Below are 20,469 nucleotides of genomic sequence, written 5' to 3'. Positions count from 1 at the left end.
CAAGACAGCAAAGGTGAATTTTTATCAAATCCCTGCTACAAAGGCTTACACAGAGATCACCAGGAAGGAAGACAAGAATCATGTCTAAATGTGACAGCAGAATATTCTACTCCAGAAGTCCTTCCAAGCCAGTCTTTGAAGTACTGCAAGAACACAGGAGTGACAAGCTACACAGCTCCTGCTGAGGCGAGTAACACGCAGGAACCACACACGTGCAGTTCCACCAGCACAAAAAACAACTGCTCCAACAAACACCACGTTGTTCAAATCACAGAAATGGGTGAAAGTTGTCCAGATGGAACAAATGAGACTCAATTTTTCCTGGAGTACTCCATACTTTAGACTGTTGGACATGAGCAATACTGTCCTCCACATACATAAACACAACATTTTCTTAGAAACCACTGTCCCCTGAGGCTCGATGTGCCCATGGTGAGTGTGGGTGCCATGACCAAGGGCTTTAAGCTGCAGGAGAGCACAGTTAGATGGGATATTGGGAAGAAATTCTTCCCTGTGAGGGTGGTGAGGCCCTGGCACAGGTTGCCCAGACAAGTTGTGGCTGCCCCATCCTGGAAGTATCCAAGGCCAGGTTGGACGGGGCTTGGAGCAACCTGGGCTAGTGGAAGGTGTCCCTGCCCACGGCAGGGGGTGGAGCAAGATGATCTTTAAGGTCCTTTCTAACCCCAAACCAGTCTGGAATTCTGTGTGTGGGTGGAGAATGTGCAGCAGAAGATGGTAACTTGTGGATCCTGAGAGAAAGGCTCTTATATCAATACAGGCACAACCAGAGGAGATCTGGCCTTGGTCTTCTGTTCTTCTGGCTCTTTTTAACTTATTTCAGACATGGAAGTGCCAGCAGGACCAGGCAGACAGTTCACAAAGGACATGTTACTCAAACACTGCCCTACCTTCAAATCTCTTGAGCAAATAACCTGTCTAAAAGATTCAATATAAAGAGCAGGTATTTTTCAGAGTTTTCACACAACGTTCCCACCAGCAGCAGCTCAGGGAGTTAAGGCACTTCATTTTTCCACAAGACAGAGAGTAATGAATACAATGACACCTGCACTATGGACAGATTTACAGCCCCCGTGGCACAAAGACAAGTGGACTTTATCTTGCTGGCTGTGACTTTGTCTTTGTACCACACCATTTTTTCCTTTCAGGGAACACTGGAATAAATTTACTGCCCAGCTGTCACACACGGAGCAAGAGGAGATTTGAAGGCTCAGAATGTTTAAGTTATTACACAGAGTAAAGGTGAATCTCCCTGTCAAAGACGGCTCTCTTGAGGACACTGAGAGATTCCTCCAATTTTTAAGTCTTGCAGAGCACTGGAGTCCATCACTGGCCACTGCCATCCATCTCTGGTGCCTCGATTCTGCTGCAGACACACAGTGACACTTACCTGGTTTGTCTCTTGCCGTTCAGCAGCTGCTGGGCCACTGAGGCACATTTGTCCGCGTCCTGCGTCACCAGCCGGAGGTGTCGCAGCAGGTCGTTGTCTGGAAACTTTTTCATTTCTGATTCTTCTATCAAAGCCTTAAAACTGATGAGACCTGTTGGGAAAGACATTAAGTCAAGAAGTCTCCCTCTGCCATGGATTTCCACGGTAAGGCTTAGAAACACAACACATTAAGTGTGTTTCTATTTCTACTCCAGTTTTATTTTGTGTCAAAGTGATTTACAGTCTCGTCACACAGAGACAGCTTAGCATCATTTCTGGGACTGTAACAGCTGAAATACTTACTTTAAAACATGAAATGACACATGATTTCTTTTGGCTGTCACAGAAGAAAAAAGCTGCTACCAAAAAACTGAAAAAATAGCCCTTTTTATGTGCTGCAGACAACAGGTAAGATGCTCACTTTTTTTGTTGTTAATTTTTGCCTCCAGAGCCTCGTTGACGTTGGAAGCCCACTCGTTGTAGGACTCCGCGCGCATCTTCAGCGCGTTCATCATGGGGTACAGCTCCTCCAGGGTGTAGCGGTACCTGCAGGCAGCACAGAACCCAAATTAAGACCTACAACCACACCGTGGTTCTCCCTGAGACAATTTCAAAGTTGCAATTACTTCAAAAAGCGATTTCAGCAGGACAGTTAAGGAATTGTGAAACTGTCTTAAAGAAAGCTCCATTCACGTAGGACAAAGATCTACCAAATAGCAAAGGAAAGCTGACAACAGGAAGGAAAGCTCTGAAAAGCACAACAATATGTCCTGGCAAGGACTGGATATAAGGGACAATGACCTTGTTGCTATAAATAAAAATGCAAACTAACTTAGCCAGCAATTTTTGCCATTACAGAGCAAGAAGAGCTGAATGCTGAAGAGAAAGAGGCTTTGTGTGCAAGCACAAAATAGGCCTGTTGTTATAGGGGCACTGGATTTGCAAAGGACTGAAACAGAAACAGAAACCAGCCCTACTGACAGCAAAGCAAGCACCAGATTACCAAACCACAGTACCTACACAGACAAGAATAACTTCAGATCATGGTATTAGTTGCTATCTCAAGCTTACCCCACTTTGTATTTATAGGTGGGACAGGAGCAGAGGTCCTCAACATGGTACAAGCACACCAACAATCCAGGTTTACAGGGACAATAAACTGCTGACATGAAGCAGGTGGTTTTACACTTCAAACACTGTCGCTCGTCATCAGGGAACAGCTCAAATGTCACCCTCTCTGAGTCGGTCACTCCCTGCAAGAGAGTGTGACATCACTTCAAAGCCTAACAAAGAGGTGACTGTTACAAAGAGGTGACTATTCCAAGCTAAAACATCAGAAGGTAAATTTATCAAAGGAATAATGATGTTTTTAGAAATAAGATATTAAACCCAGGTAGATAGAAATTTTGGTAATGAAAAAACAGCTTTTCTGACTACCTTACTGAAAGGAGAAATATTACTTTAAAAGCAACATTTGAACAATATTAAAGGGCAGGTGCTAAAACAAGGTGCACAATAAATGATTCTTTACCCAGGTCCTCTGAAATTCATGACACAGGAAGGAACTATGTACCTCTAAGCCACTGACTCCCCACTAAAAATACCAACATGTCTTCACATCACTGTTTCAACTGTTCCTTCATTCATTATAATAAATCCCATCCCTGGCAGTGTTCAAGGCCAGGTTGGACAGGACTTGGAGCAACCTGGTCTAGTGGAAGGTGTCCTTGTCCATGGCAGAAGGGCGGAATGAGATGAGCTTTTAGGTTCCTTTCAACCCAAACTATTATTTCCAACAACTCACCAGTTTATCAACCTTCTCACGCAACCTCTTCTCCTCTTCAATCATAATAGCCATGTCTTTCTGGACCGTAGATGCCACCACAACGTCCAGGACATCTGCTTTGGAAGCCATTTTACAGATCATCTCATCGTGGGAGAACACACAGTAGCGGTTCAGCAGCCGGTAATGCTCCACGCACTGGCGGCCCAGGGGCAGCTGTGGGACAGAGGGGGTATTGGGGGGGTTCATTTGGACAGTGACATTAAGGTGCTGACTCTTCACACAACTGACCAAAAACTACCCCAGGGAAAGGCCAAGACAAATCCTCCTTGCAGCAATGTTCATACTTCACAGTGTAAAACGAGAGAAATCAAGACAGCACTTTGGCCCCAACAACCCCATGCAGCGCTACAGGGTGGGGACAGAGTGGTTGGAGAGCAGCCAGGCAGAGAGGGACCTGGGAGTTTGGATTGACAAGAAGCTGAACATGAGCCAGAGTGTGCCCAGGGGGCCAAGAAGGCCAATGGATCCTGGTCTGGCTCAGGAACAGTGTGGCCAACAGGTCCAAGGAAGTGATTCTTCCCCTGGACTCAGCGATGGTGAGGCCACCCCTGGAGTGCTGTGTCCAGTTCTGGGCCCTCAGCTCAGGAAGGACATTGAGGGGCTGGAGCAGGTCCAGAGGAGAGCAACGAGGCTGGGGAAGGGACTGGAGCACAAGGGTTGTGAGGAGAGGCTGAGGGAGCTGGGGCTGTTCAGCCCGGAGAAGAGGAGGCTCAGGGGAGACCTCCTCACTCTCTGCAACTCCCTGACAGGAGGGGGGAGCCAGCTGGGGGTTGGTCTCTTTTCCCAGGCAACCATCAGCAAGACAAGAGGGCTCAGTCTCAAGTTGTGCCAGGGGAGGTTTAGGTTGGATATTAGGAAGAATTTCTTTACAGAGAGGGTGGTCAGACATTGGAATGGGCTGCCCAGGGAAGTGGTGGATTCTCCATCCCTGGAGATTTTTAAAAAGAGACTGGATGTGGCATCAGTGCCATGGGCTGGGAACCACAGCGGGGTTGGATCAAGGGTTGGACTTGATGATCTCAGAGGTCCCTTCCAACCCAGCTGATTCTGTGATTCTAAGTTGTGCACACCGGGAATGCTCACGGCTCTTGCCAGAGGCCTCTGTGGGTATGAGCTGTGTAGCTGGAGGGGTGTCCTCTCTGGAGAGGCTGTAATTAGGGGCAACTAAATCACCAAACCACAGCGGGCTCAGGAATACCCAAGATAAAAATACACAGAGGCCAGGGAAGCATCAGAAGGACAAGTACAGGCACCTGCCCTGCTCCCACCACTTGAGGGATGACCCATCCCAGGCAGGTGCAGGGTACGCTGGGCCTTCTTCTCCCTGACATGGCTTGTTTATGGGGACATAAACTGTGCTGCAGCAGGAGAAACTGCTGACTCTATGCACTACTGAAGTCCCTAACTGGCTGCAGGCAGAGCACAGAATTCACCATGAGCTGGGCAGGTCACTCCCAGCTTTATTTTAAGGTCAGGCAGATAGTGATGTTCAGGAAACAATAAGGTTATGTGCAAGTCCAGAATGAAACTCATAGAAAGACAAGAGAAAAACCAAACCAAACCAAATGCCACATGAGCACAGTTGTAGTGCAGAAAGTTTTCTTGCAATATTAAGTCATCTTCCTCTTCTAAGTGATGTTTTTTAAATCTAACAAACTTCTCAGTTGGGCTACACTTACAAATAGCCAAGACCTTTTTGGGGGGGAGAAAAAAAAAATCAGGAGAAGAGCAACTTGAAATATCAGAAGCTTCAAAGGATCTTTCTGAGATCAGACAACACTGTGTGTCTGAGTCATCTGCTGGGAAGGAAAAGTTACTTCTAACTTTGGAGCAACTCTCCTCCATTTGTGCATATTTTAAAGACAAAGAACTTATTCACTAACTGTGACCTAATAACTGCAATGTGTGCCCATCTCTGCTGTTTCAGTGAGCTGAGTGAAGCTTACTGCAAATGAAGTACTGGTCTGCAAACTTTCTGTTTGAACCCGAGAACTTTCTGCTCCCTTCTCACTGGAATGTTTTTCCCTAAAAACCTACAGCACCTCTGCTATCCAAGAGGATGTGCTCACATGAGATGCAATTCCTATTTTTTTGCCCAAGAGGACTACCAAAGTCTTTAACTGTTCTTAATGTGCGTTACATGTATCACTTCATTTTATCACAGAAGCTAAAAGCAGAAAACATATCCACCTTGAATTTGGTTTCCAGCTGCAGAAAGTACCTCTTAGAAAATTCCCAGTGCAATAAACTGGGACATTTCATTCCAGCTTTTGATTTGAAAAGGAATTTGGGAACACAAAAAGGAGCAGACTCCAGCAGCACTACTGGTGTATCTCGTCCTCCAGGCATGCATGGGGCTGTGCTTCCCTCCTGCTGCAAAAGCTCCATCAGCCCTGATGTACAATTCCAAACCAAATCTTTGGAACCAGAGGAAACCCACAGTTCAGCACATGACAGAAACCCCTTCAGCCAACATCACACTGCCAGTAACAGGCTTCTTCTGATCTGTGGCCTAGATTTGTGCATCAGCAGTAAATCAGAGTTGTGCAGCAGCTAAGAGCAGGTTTGGAACTGCTCACTTCGGGAAAAAACTGGTTTGGAACGTACCCAGTCGACGGTGCAGAAGTTCACAGCTTCAGCAAAGTTGAAGCCCTGGTTGAAGCCGCTGTGATAAGCTCTGGGAAAGGTGATCACAAACTCCCCAGCACACTGGTTGGTCCGGTACACCTGGAGGACACACAGACCAGTGTTAGGTCACACCTAAATGGAGCTGCAAGGAGAACATGGATTTCCAACTCCCAGTAACTTCTGTGAGGACTTTGAAGCGTTTTAAACCGTAAGCCCAAGAATCACAACTGGCATTTGGTACCAGACCATGTAAAACCCCAGACAGCAAAGGGTTCCATTCAGCCACACCCCCACTCTGAACAGTTCTAAGTTGGCTTCCTGGGCCTGGTGCACCTCACTGCCTCTGTGCAGGTGCTCAGGGTTGGGGTTAGCACAGATCCAGCTCTCTCCAACGTGCAGCTGAAGGGGAAGAGAAATTGGGAACCTTAAAGTTCATACTGCTGTAAATCTAACACTGTTGGGGTTATACAAGTCAGCATGCAAGCAGTTAGGTCTTCCTGCATCTTTCCATTTTGGAGGCTACCAAAGCATAGGAGACACCAAAAATTTTGTTGCTTTTTCCAGATTTTCCTTTTAAGTCCCAAGGTCAGCTCATCAAAAGCCAATTAAATTGTAAAGGGACATAATTCCCATGAATAATCTAGTATGGAATAAGATGGAAACTGATGAAAAAAATGTTTTTTAAATACCTAAGGACTTATCCAGGAAAAATAAGAGGATGTGGATGACAAATAAAGGAAGAATGGGGTTTGGGCCCTTGACAGAAACTCTATGCAAAAAAAAAAAAATGGTGTCTGATTGAACAGACATACAAGAGCTCCTGCCATTTTTCCAAAGGTTGAGCCTAAACCTTCCAGCTGAGACACAGAAACAGAAATATCCAAGATGGATCTCCAGAGAAGAGTCTGCCAGTCATTTCCAAAGGCAATGATTCCACTGCCCATCTGCTCACACTGGCACATTACACTGGATAAGGAAGATGCAGCACACATGGAAACCACCACACCATCTCTGTAATAAAAGTGGCTTCAATTATCAGCTTTAAGTAGAGTTCCAATCAAAGAGGGTTGGGTTTGGGGAGTAGCACAGGAGTCCGACACATACAGGCACCCCGTGGGCCATCAAAGTGTTCGGGTTCATTATGGTGACAAGTTGGTGCAAGAGATCTGGCTGGGACTCAAATAGCTCTGGAGCAAGTTTCTTCATTACATCCTCCAGCTGCTCAGCTGCGTACCCTGGGGCTCCATACCACGTTTTAGGCTCCCCCCTGCAAGATTATTAAAAAAAGTTAAATATAAGCAATCTTTTAAGTTACATTTTCAGTCTTCTGCTTTAAAATACACCATGTCAAAAGAAGGGCATATCACCGGGAAGGAATGCAAAGGTTCTGTACCTTCTTGAATCTTCACATTTTACACAGGTCCCTCTCCTCCAGATCTGTTTTTTAACTGCCTACACTTCTGAGCAGGTACTTCAAATATTCTGGGGCGGGGGAAATGGTCTGAAGAAGTTCTCACTGAAGTTCTGCTGATTTCAGCACAACTTCAAAACATAAGTTGTTTGTCTTTTCCCATGAACACAAACTCCCTCTTGGGTTTAGCAACCAAAGCCAGTTCTTTCTGTCTTGTGCTTAACTGCCATAAAAGCAACACACAGGAAGCAGAAATCAAACTTCCGAATTATGTAAAAGACTTCAAGGGGAAAAACAAATCCATATCCAGAGGAGGAAAAAAAGAACTTTTAGCACCAGCTTAACCCAAAGCAAGCCAGCTGAGAGAATTAAGGTGATGCAGATGTGTTCCAGCAGATACTGTTTCAGGCTTACACTAGCACTGGCTCACTGCAGCACTGAGATGAAAATGCCTTCAGGGCCTTATAGAGAATGAGTTTAGAAAAGGTCTTTAGAAAGGAAAACAGACAAATCACCTTATCCCAGACTCCTGAGGAGCCGGCAGAGTAAAACTGACCCAACAGTGTTCTTTTTTTCCAGTTATCAGATGCAATTGGGAGGATTCCAAAAGGAAAGAGTGAAGTGTGAATGCAGAAGCCTATCCCTACCCCTGTATTCACACAGCCCCTGTGTCAGGGGAAGAGGAAAGCCAGCAGGATGGGCTGTGGAGGGGGCACTTACACTGGTATCACAGTTGTTATGCAGTGTTAAATCACTAGGCAGCCTCGGACCTGGTCACCATCCTGGAATAACTCTGCAGCCTTGGACCTGAGCATTGTCCCAGAACAACTCTAGAGATTCATGAAGACCAGTGACAGATGCAACTAAAAACCATCCTGTGTCCAGACCCAACACTGGGTTAGTCAAGACTTAGTTCTGCTCCTTGATATGTGTCAGCACCAAGGAATGAGAGACAGCAGATATGAACTGTGCTAAACTTGGACCAGGATACTGGAACTGGCAGTCTCTGGACTTCAGGAGAACAGGTAAGAGAGAGACACTATTCTGCTGGAGGTGTTGAGGTGCCAGCCCTGGGGACCAGCACATTGCAGGTGGATGAAGGTGACAGTTCCTTCTGCACTGCTACCTGACTGCCCCACTCCCTGCCTGTAGAAATACCAGCAGCAACAATGATAATTCTTCCTCTGACCAGAACTGACATCTTATTTATTAGTTTCCAAGCCTCTCTGAAGCAAAGATTTGATTTTTTTCTCCTTTTACCATTTCTAGAACGAACACAGGACTCAGAGTCCTGCAAGAGGACTATTGCCTTCAGCCCTGGGAAAGTTCTGCTGCTGCAGCCTGGGTCACTTGGGATTAGCTGCTGCCAATGCTTCATCAGGACATGGGCATGTGGGAGCTCCTCCACGGCATGTGGGAACACTGAGGATGGACACACCATCCCTAGGATTTGCCAGGAACCAGTCCTGACTTCTGGAATCTTCAGAGTTTGCAGCATTGCCTCTGCAGCAGCAGGTTGTTCAGATCACCTGCTCTGGCCAAGAACAGCTTTAACCTCAACTGCACATTCCTCTCCAACAGGCTAAAACCCCAGACTTAAACCTCTACACTGAAGGGAAATAAAGAAGAATATCCTCCAATGAACAGATGTCAAGGACTTTCCTGCTGGAGGATAAATTAATTGAAAGCAGGTCAGGAAAATCTCACGTGTATCTGAATGAACATATGTGTGCACATGCATGTGTGCACACTGAAGCATCTTTCTGGCCTTGCTGCAAACACTAATGCAATTTGGGGCACATTATGGAGGGCTTAAAGCCATTCTAACAACAGTGAGTCAAGCTCTCCTCGAAGAATTGAAGGTTGTACTGCAAACAAACTCCTCTCCTGCCCACAGCTGTTGGCTAGACTGAAGACCCAGACAAAGGGGAGGAAAAAAGCAGCAACACATGACAAGGAAGATCCTTTTTACCATGTAATCCTGTCACTCCTTTACTTACCCTCAACTCAAACATTTGTTTTAGTAACAGTAAGTACCATGAAGGCAAGTGAATTAAGTCACTGGCTCTTGGGCCACCCTACAGTAGCAGCTATTTCAAGGAGCAGCAACTGAATAACCAACCAAAACAGGACCCTCTGAACAGCAGCTGGGATGTGGTTTTACTGTTCATGTGAACAAGAAAAGGGAAAGAGCTTGAGGGAAAGAGGTTTCAGGAAGAGTGGCAAGAATAATCCAGACTCTAGGAAACCTGTTGTAAGGTGAGAAGTTCAAGAAGTTCAATCTATTTAGAATATCAAAGAGATAGCAAAGATCTGTCCTGATTACACCTGACAAGTGTTGGCTTGATGAGAGGATTTATGACAGCATGATCCATCTAACAGACAAAACATGCCGGGTCTGAGTCCTTAGCTGAAGTTAAGATGATTTTTAAAAAAAAAACTCGCATGGTTTTTAGTTTACATTGAGCATAATAAAACACTTGATGGAGTATCTGCTGCATCTCTCATGGATTTTTAAAACTGGGAATGGATGTCTCTTTCCAAAATATGACCTCTTGTCCAAAAGCAAATCAATGTAGGAATTACACTGGCAAATTTAATCCTGCTGTGACAGGACAGCAATGGTTACTCTGGCTGAGTTTAGTCCACTAATTAAGAAGTAGAAGGGGAAAGGAAAGGGAGATTTGTTTCCCAGGCTGGGTTTATTCTTCAAACTCACCAATGCAGATAGTTAATGGAATAGCTCCAATGGTCTTCTATATGCCAACAAAAAGAGGAAAAGCACATTCCTACATACAGCCAGGGCAATTTCATCCCACAGATGTCTGCAGTGATGTGAGCAAGCACAGACTGCTCCATCACAGGCATGTTGTTTAAATTCCAGCCACTATCAAGGTATTCCTGAAAATTGAACAGAACAGTTGCAGGTTTATACAACAGGAAGTAAAAAGCCCAAGAAAATAAAACTGCTGAAGAGCAATAGAAGAAAAGGACCTTTTCCAACTGAGGAATATAAGAAACAGGTCAATGAATGAAAGACTAAATCCTTCATTTTCTTTGCCCCTTTCACAACCCTGACCTGACCTGCTTTGTTAAAATGAGACCTTTTTTATTTGGTTTTATTCGGTTTGGCAGTTATTTATTATACTACTAGGATAGTAGTAACTATCCTATTAACTAATAAATAGTAGTAACTATTTATTAACTACTAGGATAAACCTGTGGTGTTGGATGTCTGATCACAGCAAGTTTTATTTATTCAAAACCCTGATATAACTCTCCTTTTCTAATACTCTGCCAGATACACAAAACAAACACTTTGCAAACCAGTTCCATTACTGTGCTTTGAACCAAGGAGCCTTATTTAACAAAAAACTGCAATAAAAACATTCCCAGTGAACTCCAAGACCTACCTCTTCTTCTGGTCTAACTTTAAACTTCCCACCCCTAACTGGGAAGCCACTGCCAAACTCCTTAGAAGCAATGTCAGCTCCATATTCCACAGTCACATCCTCTTCAATGGTACTGACAAGTCTCCAGAATTCTTTTTCAACCAGTTCAGTGGGGACCATCTAGGTATGAGAAGAAGAAAAAGGAGTATGTACTGAGGAATCAGTAGAGAAGTATGTGCATCAAAGCTGTCTCAGGAAGGAACCTCCATTAGTTTGGAGCCTTTCCCCATTTCAGAACTATTTCAACAAGAGAAAAAAACTGCAGCAGAAACGTGGTTCCAGGAAATGCTGCTACTCTCTTCTCTCAGGAATGGGTGACAATCAGAGATCTCCTCCCTACAGACACTTCTTCAAAAGTGGGAAGAAACGAACAAAAGCACAAGCAGCTGGTGGAACAAAAAAACCATGACATCAGCAAGAATCGGGATTCGCTGGCGTAAATGAGAACGTCTGACTCGGAATTTCATCCCCTTCAAAATCAGGATTCTTCCCTCCCTCTCCAAAGACATCTATTTTAACTAAGCATGCTAAATGAACTCTACATGACAGCATCAGGGTAAGGCAGGAACATACATGTACTGGCATGTTGAAATAGTCTGACTTGAATGCATCAGCCATTTCTCCAAAGGTGCGCAGGGTGTAGTCTCGTGCTGCTTGTTCAAATCCAAAGGCTTCTTGGGGCTTGTTACACTCCTGCAATTGAAAAAGTGATTGTTTCTGTATTAACACAACACTGTGCTCAGAATTTACACAAATGGGCTACTATAACAGCATGTGAGGAGGAAGAAGGCAGGACACCTCACTGAGATGAAGTCACTGCCCCAGGGATCAGAAGAAGAAACGCTGCTTGATTCACCAAATCACAATATTTATTTATTTATAAATCTGCATAAACATTAATGAATTAATATGCCTAATTTCTCCTTACTGTTGTAGAGCTGTGCAGAACAAGATCCACAGAGCACTACACTGAAGCACCCAGTGAGACTCCAATTTTAGGCACAGAGGAAAGGATGCCAATTAGATGTTCTTCCAAGGCACACCAATTTTTAGCATTAAGTGACAGCTTTCCAATTTGAAGCACACCCAGTCTTCATTTTAGCTGTACCTCTATCACCTTGTTTGCACAACCTTAAATAACAACAAATTGTATTTTCAATTCCTATGATCGATCTTAAAAATAATCCACAAAGTAACCTTCAGCCTAACTGTAACAGTTTATCAGATTACCTGAGCCAGACACTGGGGACACCTCCAGTCCCCTTTGGGAACATCGTGGAGGGGTGGAATTAAACAGAAGGTGTGGTAACTGTCATCACAGCCATCGCACAGCAGGAGCCGGTCCTCGTCGTTCCCACTGCCACACAGGAGACACACGTACAAATCCACCTGTAACACGAAATTCCAGAGTGGGAATGTGAGCACTGAAGGTAACTCATCTGCCACATTTCCCAAAGTTTATTGTTCCACTTTATCTCTGCAATGGAAATGAGACAAGCAAACACTAGATACTCATGTAAAAGTTTAAATAATCCTCTCTGTAATCTAAGGAAGGACCACAAGAGCTGCAAGCTCTTCCGTGTGTTTTTTTTTTCCAAATGCCAGAAGACTTGACTCAGTGCCAGGACAGCACATCAGCAGCACTGTGGCCTCAGCAGGTATAACCCAACACCTGCTGGGGGCTCACAAACCTTCTCCTCCTGGTGTGCTCAGGTGTTTCATTCCCCTCTGAGACCACGTGGCCTCAGAAGAGAGAAAGAGGTTCCTCCTCTTTTTCCCCCAGAGAAGGCACCAACCTGCCAGGAGAGCTTCGGGCAGGGGAGCAGCTGTTAATTGTGGTGGAGCAGCTCCCGAGCCCCAAGGAACAGGCACAAGCACTCCAACCTTGGTAGGGCTGTCTGGTGCCTGTCCAACATCCCACTCTCACCAGCAACAGCCTGGAAAGCTCTTCCCAAACACAGAACAGAGCTGTGAGGACAGGCAGACCCTCATCTCCTGCTCCTCCCCACAAGCCTTTTTCATGTGGGGCATGGTGGTGTCAGGCTTCTGGTATTTGCCCTCTTCATTCTCAGCTACAAGTGTGGATTAAATGAGAAGATGTTTGTTTTAGGAGGGACTCAAGTAGTTGTACAGGCAGAAAGAATCTTGGCACTGGCTTTTCAAAAGTCAGACAACTACCAGTGCTTTCAGGTTGGGGTTTCGAGGAGGGGGGTTGGTGGTGTGTGGAGAGTTGGAGCAGGAACAGGGGTGTTTTTTTTAAGATGCATTTCAATAACAAAGCTTACAGTTTAGTGCTGAAATTGTGGAATTAGGGGCAGGTGTGTGGAAGTGCCACAGCCTGCACTGAGCTCCCCTGAAGTTAAAGAGCAATGGGGAGAGATCGGGTCACCCAAGAACCGCTTGCACTGGACTAGGCTTTCAAAATGCTTATTTTGAGACTGTACCTTGGAGACAGAAAACAAGTTACTTTAGTTATAGATGGTGAAACTTAACCATCCTGTCATTTCCAGCTTTGTAAAGCCAGAACCTTTAGCAGTATGGATATACCAGCAGGCACAGGCATGCTTCAGCCACAGGGTTCTAGGAAGAACACAGGAGTCCTCAGTGTGACAGGGATGACAGGAGGTTTTGCTACACACCCCAGAGAGACCCAGAAACACCTGCAATCCACACAGGGCAGCAAGAAGCCAGCAGGTACTCACAGCATTGGTGGGTTTTTTAGATCTGACTTTGGATTTGTCCTTCTCTGGCTCCCCAGAAAGTTCTTTCTTCTCAGGGAGTTTCACCAGGCTGCGCATTTCCTTGTCTGGGCAACGGGAAAAAAAATGAATGTTACAAAACATTTCAATGCTTAACATTCATTGTTATTGTTTGTTTTATTTATTACTTGTTAGACTCCATCACACCAAGTTATTTGCTGAATTACTTGTTATCCCCCCCCCTTGTTTCAGTGAACGTAAGGCAAGATTTGAACACCTGCAGTGCCCCCAGAAAGTTGGTGTTACCTGAAAACCCAAGCATAACACCACGAGCCAGCACTAACAACAGAGCCCACAGTGTTTAAGTCCCATTTCAATTAATTTAAATTAAATTATGAGCAGATTCATAAGCTAAGATTTTGTTTCCATGTGGTGTTAATAAATGCTGTCAAGAGCTTTTTCCTTCTACTCTTGGGGAGGGGGGAAGTTTACAGACTCCTTGAAGAAAAAAAAAATCAAGTTACAAAACACTCCGATCTAAACAAATTCTTGAAAAAAGGATTTTGAATGAACAAAGGAGACTTACAGACTGCTCAGGTAATTTAAATTATTGCATAGTTGTAAATGGTCCCTATATTTATTTGGCCGAATTATTTGTCAACGAGCTTATTCTTCTGTCTGATGGCATTAAATTTTGCTTCTCAGTCTGAAATGATTATTTCTTGAGGACAGATAACAACAGACTCAGGACTGTTGATAGCAGCAATTTCATCATATTGTGGGAACTTTATCATTAAGCCCAAAACATAGTATCAACTTCTGCCTTCATGAGTTTAATTTCCTGATTTCAAATCCAAATTCCTTGCCAAAAGTGTCTGAAATCTCATACATTCTTAAAAGAGTTTCCTCTACTTAAAGCTCGTGGACTGATGTTATTTAAAACACAAAACAGAAATATGGCTCCAATCTCATTTCCAATTGCTCTGGAAGGGACACCCAAGTTTGAAAAAGTAGGTTTTTCTCAACTGGAAGTAGCTTCTACAAGAAAAAGAAAAAGTACTTCCAACCCTTAAAAGAGCTTTTACCATAAAATCCAGTTTTAAAATTAAATTAACAGAAAGTTGGTTTTTGGTTTTTTTGGGGGGTTTTTGGTTTTTTTTAAATATTTTGAATAGTTCCAACTGCTGAATTTAACTGTGGTCTTAAAACATGTTTGTACAAAGTAACAGAAGCTGCATTCAGGTTGTGTTTCACTTACCACTGTCACTCTTTGGAGGGGCACATCCCATCCTGCGTCTCAGATTGTGAGTTCTGGCTTCTGGAGGGTCAGACTCAGTTTTAATATTGGTTGCCTTAAAAAAAGGGAAAAAAAAATCAGACAGAGGGACTCAGGCTTTTTAATCAAACTCAGAAACATTTAATACTTACAAAACAACAAATCTAAACAGACACATGAAGTTCTGAAACACTTCAATTACTTAGAACAGTTCAGAGAGAAATAATACAGGGAACAACTCTGGAGATTTGAAAGCAAATCCTACAAAAAGTCCATGCCAATAACGATACCAGGCTTTGGGTTTGCTTTCAGTGGGACCCAATAAGAAGCAAAGGAACAAGGAACTCTGGGCTTTCACAGATTCTCTAGGGCTCTTGAGAAGCAGAACATGTTCCAGCAAGGACCTTAGTTGGTGCACTGGGGAGCTTTCAACACAAAATAATGTTTTTCCATTTAATTTATACATTTCTTCCCTGAAGTTTTGAGACTGTGGAAGAACAATTCTCAAATTCCTCAGCATTATGAGAGATTTCTCCAACACTGTATTTTTTAAGCTTAACTCCTTAAGGAATGAGGTCATGCAACAAGTCAGTCACTATCAGCCACTCCCTGAACCCCCAAAAATGGGGTCTGTGGCACAGGCCTAAGGCAGGACTGAACACAGCCCCAGGTACTCCAAGGGGCAGGGGCTGTTGTTCACTTTGGGGGTTTTTGTAGGCTTTGGTTGTTTGATCTGGATTTTTACAGAGCTGGTTTTGACATTATTTCCCCATCACTTTTCATGTTCTCCTTGTCTCCATCAGACCAGGCATCAATCCCACTGCTTAAGATATGCAAAAAAAGAAGCTGTTCATTGTATGCAGCAGTTCTGCCTGAGGGCCAGTGGGCCCTGAGCCTCCAGCAGTGAAGAGACAGACCCCCAGCTTCTGCATCTCCAGCTTCTCTGTGTCTTATTCTGTGCCACAGCCAACACTGAGCAGCTCTTGTTTTTGGCCTGAGCCTTTTATCACATCAACTCATCTCACTGTCACCTCCCCAGCATTATTGTAGTTTTTCACACCAAACTTTCCCACATCAAGCACCTAAACCCTTTGCATTCCAAACACAGCCTATGATAGGCACTGCCTTTTTCCTTTCTCATCAACGTTTTCTCCTGGCTGTTTACTCAGCAGGTAAGAAAGGGTCAGGTAAAACTGTGTGTGTCTTACAACTGCAAGCTAACACTTATCCTACAGGACAGAATAATTTGCAGTACTCCTCTGTGGTTCACTTCTTTCAGAGGTTTATGGGCAGCCTTTGAAAAGCAGGAAACGTCAAACTGGCAAACATGAGAATGAATTTAAGATTTACAGTTTAAGACACTGATAAATCCTTGCATATCTCAAAAAGTTGGGACACAAGAACAAGCATTACTCCTTTGCAATGAGGTGGGTGCAAATGCCAGCTGCTTGGAGCTTCAGTGTTGAATAAAACGGATTTAATCACTGTGGCTCACTGCACTGAAATGGTACGGAAATGTTCACATTAACAAATCTTGTGGAAATTATTGTCTTAAAACACTGCAGCTCCTTGCTAAGCCAGTCAGTCCCTGCTGCTCAACTGAGCCTTAGCACTGTGTGTTCCAATTCTATTCTCAATCAAGGATTTTTTTTTCCACGAAAATTAGGTGCATGACACCAGTGGTGCTTGGGGCAAGAGCTGAGAGGGCAGCCTTGCCTTTTAGTTAAGGATGAGCAGCTGGTTTCCACCAAAATCATAAAAATGCACCCTCTTTGTTAGTGCCATCTGACACCACTGCCAGAGAAACAGCTGGAATTTTAGTGTATATTTGTCTTGCTGTTAATCCTTAAGGGATCCATGAGAACAAGCATCCTGTAACCACAGGCAGACACTCCAAATGGAAAGCTTCAGCCCAAACTACCGAGGTTTGCTCAGAATTACAAATCCACTTGTAACCAGGTATTTGAGTGGAAAAGCTTTGGAAACCCTTAATTGTAACTCATTAACTAAGCATAATTACAGGCAGAATTTGCAACAACTAAGCTGTACTATTGGTACTAATAAAGACCAAGACTAGAACAATGGGAGTTAACAAGAATCTGAAGCGAACCGTGACCTTCCTAACTCATGATGTCACCACTAATCAGACCCTCTCCTGGGAACATCCTTCCCTTCTCTTCATCTACTCCAACAAAAGAAATAGGAACTCTCTGGAGACAGGATCACCAGGCTGGAAAGGCTGGAGCCACAGTATTACTGTTTTCCAGCAATAAGGGAGACACATCATGATCTCCTAAAATGCGTCTTCACAGAAGACACTGAGATATGATCAATACATTTTATGCTTATCCAAATAAATATTATTTCTTAAGCACATTTAAGATTGTAAAAAACGACATTGACTTCAGGTTATGCATTTTTCCCTCACATTGCATGGGTAAGTTATCAGAAATTGATAGAATTCGGGAGTGAAAAATGAAATTCAACAACGCTAATGTTACAACCAAAACCTTCCCTGCTCCAACAGCTGGCTTCAGCTCATGAAAGATGTACAGAAACCTCCCAGCACATTTAAAGAATAACTGCAGCTCACTGGCTGAGAACAACAGATCAAAGCTGCTTCATTTTCAGAACTTGTCACCTGTATTTTAATCCAAGAGCCTCACAGTATTTACTATCATGCTAAAAACATTACTGTACACACCCCTAAACAGCTCCCACAGCAGAGCCTCCCAGAACTCCAAACCTCGGTAACACAACTGTTAGAGCACCACGCAATTCTTAGCCCATTTTTTTTAGGATTTATGCCTTTCCAAACCCTCAGGCTGTGCCCCCAGAGCTGAGCCCTCACCTCGGCCGTCAGGCGCTTGGCTCGGCGCGCGGGCGGGCAGGTCTCCGACGGCGGAACCGACTGTCTCTGGGGGATGTCGTGGGGCTTGTACTCCTTGTCCTTCGTGTCACTGCTGAGATCCGGCTTCTGCAAGCACTAAAAAGAGACACAATTTGGTTACTACATTTTTTCTGCCTCCGCCTCCAACACAAATTCTGCGCAGAACAATTTCCTGGCTCGTGGGAAAGAACAGAGACAAGGCTCTGATAATTACTGTGCTGAGCTAATAAAACAGCATGTATGACAATGGTAGAATTACCTATTTGAACAAGTTACAAATTCAATTTTTCCTGCCCGTTTAGTGACTGCAATAACCATAATAAAGGGTCTTAAAGCAAGCTGAAGTCATCCTTTAAGTGTTATGAGCACTGAACATTTCTCTATGTGAAATGCCAACCTCAACTCTTCTAGCAGATGGGGCTTTTTCAGACTGGATCACCAGCACTCTGGAACTGCTGCAGTGTCCTCAGGTTGCATTGCTGTGATGCCAACAATATAAAAGTAAATTACAGCCTATCAAACATCCTTGTACTAACTGAAATACAGCCTTGTCCAATGGACATCGCTGGAGCAACCTTCTTCCACGTTTTGGAGAGGACAACTGCTCCATGAATTAAGAGCAGAAGGGAAAAGATGCAAAACCAGTTTTAGTTCTTTCAAGTTGCTGAATGAACATATTTAATTGCTGAAAACTGTGCACATTTTTGGCAAGAAACTGAATAATTAATAACAACTCCCCGTTTGTCAAGCCACACAACACTCAGTAACAGCAGACAAAATGTAACAGTTTTTAATGAGTAAACAACAAATCCTACAGAAAGAAAAAGTCTTGTGTTGTCAGGAAGTAATTCACAGGAGTTGCTGGATCCACATTTCCCCTGCTCCTGTCAGAAGCATTTTCTCAGCAAGAGAGAACAGTGAAGAACCACTGCAGTGGTGTGAGGATGATGATACTCTGTGGACAGTACAGAAATCAGACTTTCAGGAACAAATGACAGCCAGAAGGAGGGATGGAAAAGGAGGAAAAAGTGGTATTTTAGAAGACAAGTCTGTGCTGAAAGAATTATGTATTTAACAAAATTTCAGTATCGGTCATGGGCAGCAGGATGAGATTAACCATCACCCACAGACAGCCCACAACTCTGACCAAAGAAACCTCCAGGACTGCTATTTTCTTTCACACTGCCTTTAGTCCTGGACTTTGTAAGCTCTAGATTTATTCTCTGAAAGCAAAGGGGGGACTTCATTTCCACATTAAATACACAAAAACACTCAACTTTGCAGCTCGCGCGCACGAGCGGCGAGTCCTGGCTGACACTCCAAGGTGGGCAGGTTGTGGGTACCTGGAGCCCAGAGCAGCTGGCCCTTCACAAGAGTTTGTCCCCTAAGGCTCACACTGGAAGAAGAATCACAGGATCACAGGATCCTGTGGTTTGGGTTGGAAGGGACTTTAAAGATCACCTCGTTCTAAGCCCCTGCCATGGGCAGGGACACCTTCCACTAGACCGGGTTGAACACCATCCAACCTGGCTTTGAATGTTTCCAGGGATGAGGCATCTACCAAAGATGATGGGAATTATTTCACATCAGCGTCAGTGGAGGAAAGTAAAAAAAATAACAATTTCTCAGAACAGAAAATGGACAAGCAGAAAAAGCAAGTGAGCAGAAAAATGATGAAAATGAAAGACAAGAACTTCCATAAAATCTGATTCCTTGAATTGTGTCCTCAAGTGAAATCCAAATTTTTCACCAAAAGAAAAACAAAAAGTTTCTACTCTGTCTGGTAATAGAGGACATATGATCCTTGAAAATAAAGATGTAGAAAGCAAACAACTTTTCCTAATCAAAATGGTAAGGAAACCTGGAAAACCAACAGATAGTGTAACTTGCCTCACTTCAGTGCCAAGGAAAAAAAACCACCACCAAAAAATGAACATTCACTGAAAAACACCAGAGCACATTTCCTAAATACTGAGGTTTCACCAACTATTTATGCACAAACATTTCCCAGTGCCTCCATAACCTGAGGCAAAGCAGTGCCATGAAATGGTTGTTAATTTACTATTTCAACTGTACCTAGAGAAGACCTAGAAGTGTAAGCCCTGTCTTATGGATGAGAATTCCTCTGAACCTCCTTTACTCCTGCACTGACCAGATCAACTGTCTTCAACCAAGGACACAGATGACATCTCTCCAGTCCTTCCCTCTCCCAGTGAGCCTCTGGCAAGGCTGAACTTCTACCAACAATTCACCATAAGCTCATCCCATACACTGTGATCATCATCTTGTTATATTCCAAGAAGATGGCTGCACATATGATCCTTGAACTCCCAGTGGTGGCAGACAGCAAGTTGAAAGCCCATCAGCTGAAACCAAAAAGGAGCAGCTCCTTTAGCAGACAGAGGACACAGAAGGAATGGTCACAAGGCCTCCAGGATGTCAAAAGATGGGGGAAAAAAAACGGATGCAATTTATCTCCTCCAGGTTTAGATGTTTATTAGTAGTAATTAAATTAGAGTAATTTACACATAAGCCAATCAGTCAGGTTCCCTGTACTTGCAGAACACAACAGGTCTACCCCTACTACTTATCCATGGAGGGTAAGAACCATCAAGCTCCAGAGGTGCTCATTTTTCTCCAAGAACAATAAAGGGTGCCAGAGAACTATCTCACACTGAAAGATCTTTATTAGAGGCACACACATATAAGTCTTTGGAAATACAAAATCCTACTCAGGCCACTAAAGCCTTAGTTTGGAAAAGAGACCAGACCCACAGTTACTGAACCAGCTGGATTCACTGAAAAACAGGAGCAAGACCA

The 20,469-nt window shown here is 43.9% G+C and overlaps 1 protein-coding gene across 1 annotated transcript in view; it reads right to left on the bottom strand.

Annotated features, from left to right (window-relative positions):
• Positions 1-20,469, bottom strand: part of KDM5B (lysine demethylase 5B) — a 55,684-nt gene that overhangs the window by 17,573 nt on the left and 17,642 nt on the right. The window contains exons 5-17 of the mRNA XM_032710411.1: positions 17,611-17,745; positions 14,742-14,835; positions 13,487-13,590; positions 12,015-12,173; positions 11,358-11,477; positions 10,746-10,904; positions 10,052-10,233; positions 7,026-7,188; positions 5,901-6,020; positions 3,252-3,446; positions 2,519-2,700; positions 1,869-1,993; positions 1,409-1,559 (exon numbers count right to left, since the gene is read on the bottom strand). Of these exons, the coding sequence (XP_032566302.1) occupies positions 1,409-1,559; positions 1,869-1,993; positions 2,519-2,700; positions 3,252-3,446; positions 5,901-6,020; positions 7,026-7,188; positions 10,052-10,233; positions 10,746-10,904; positions 11,358-11,477; positions 12,015-12,173; positions 13,487-13,590; positions 14,742-14,835; positions 17,611-17,745 (1,889 nt within the window). The remainder of the gene's footprint in view (positions 1-1,408; positions 1,560-1,868; positions 1,994-2,518; positions 2,701-3,251; positions 3,447-5,900; positions 6,021-7,025; positions 7,189-10,051; positions 10,234-10,745; positions 10,905-11,357; positions 11,478-12,014; positions 12,174-13,486; positions 13,591-14,741; positions 14,836-17,610; positions 17,746-20,469) is intronic.

This window comes from Chiroxiphia lanceolata, chromosome 25 (assembly GCF_009829145.1).
Source record: "Chiroxiphia lanceolata isolate bChiLan1 chromosome 25, bChiLan1.pri, whole genome shotgun sequence".
Taxonomy (NCBI): domain Eukaryota; kingdom Metazoa; phylum Chordata; class Aves; order Passeriformes; family Pipridae; genus Chiroxiphia; species Chiroxiphia lanceolata.
This window is presented reverse-complemented; position numbering and strand designations above follow the sequence as displayed.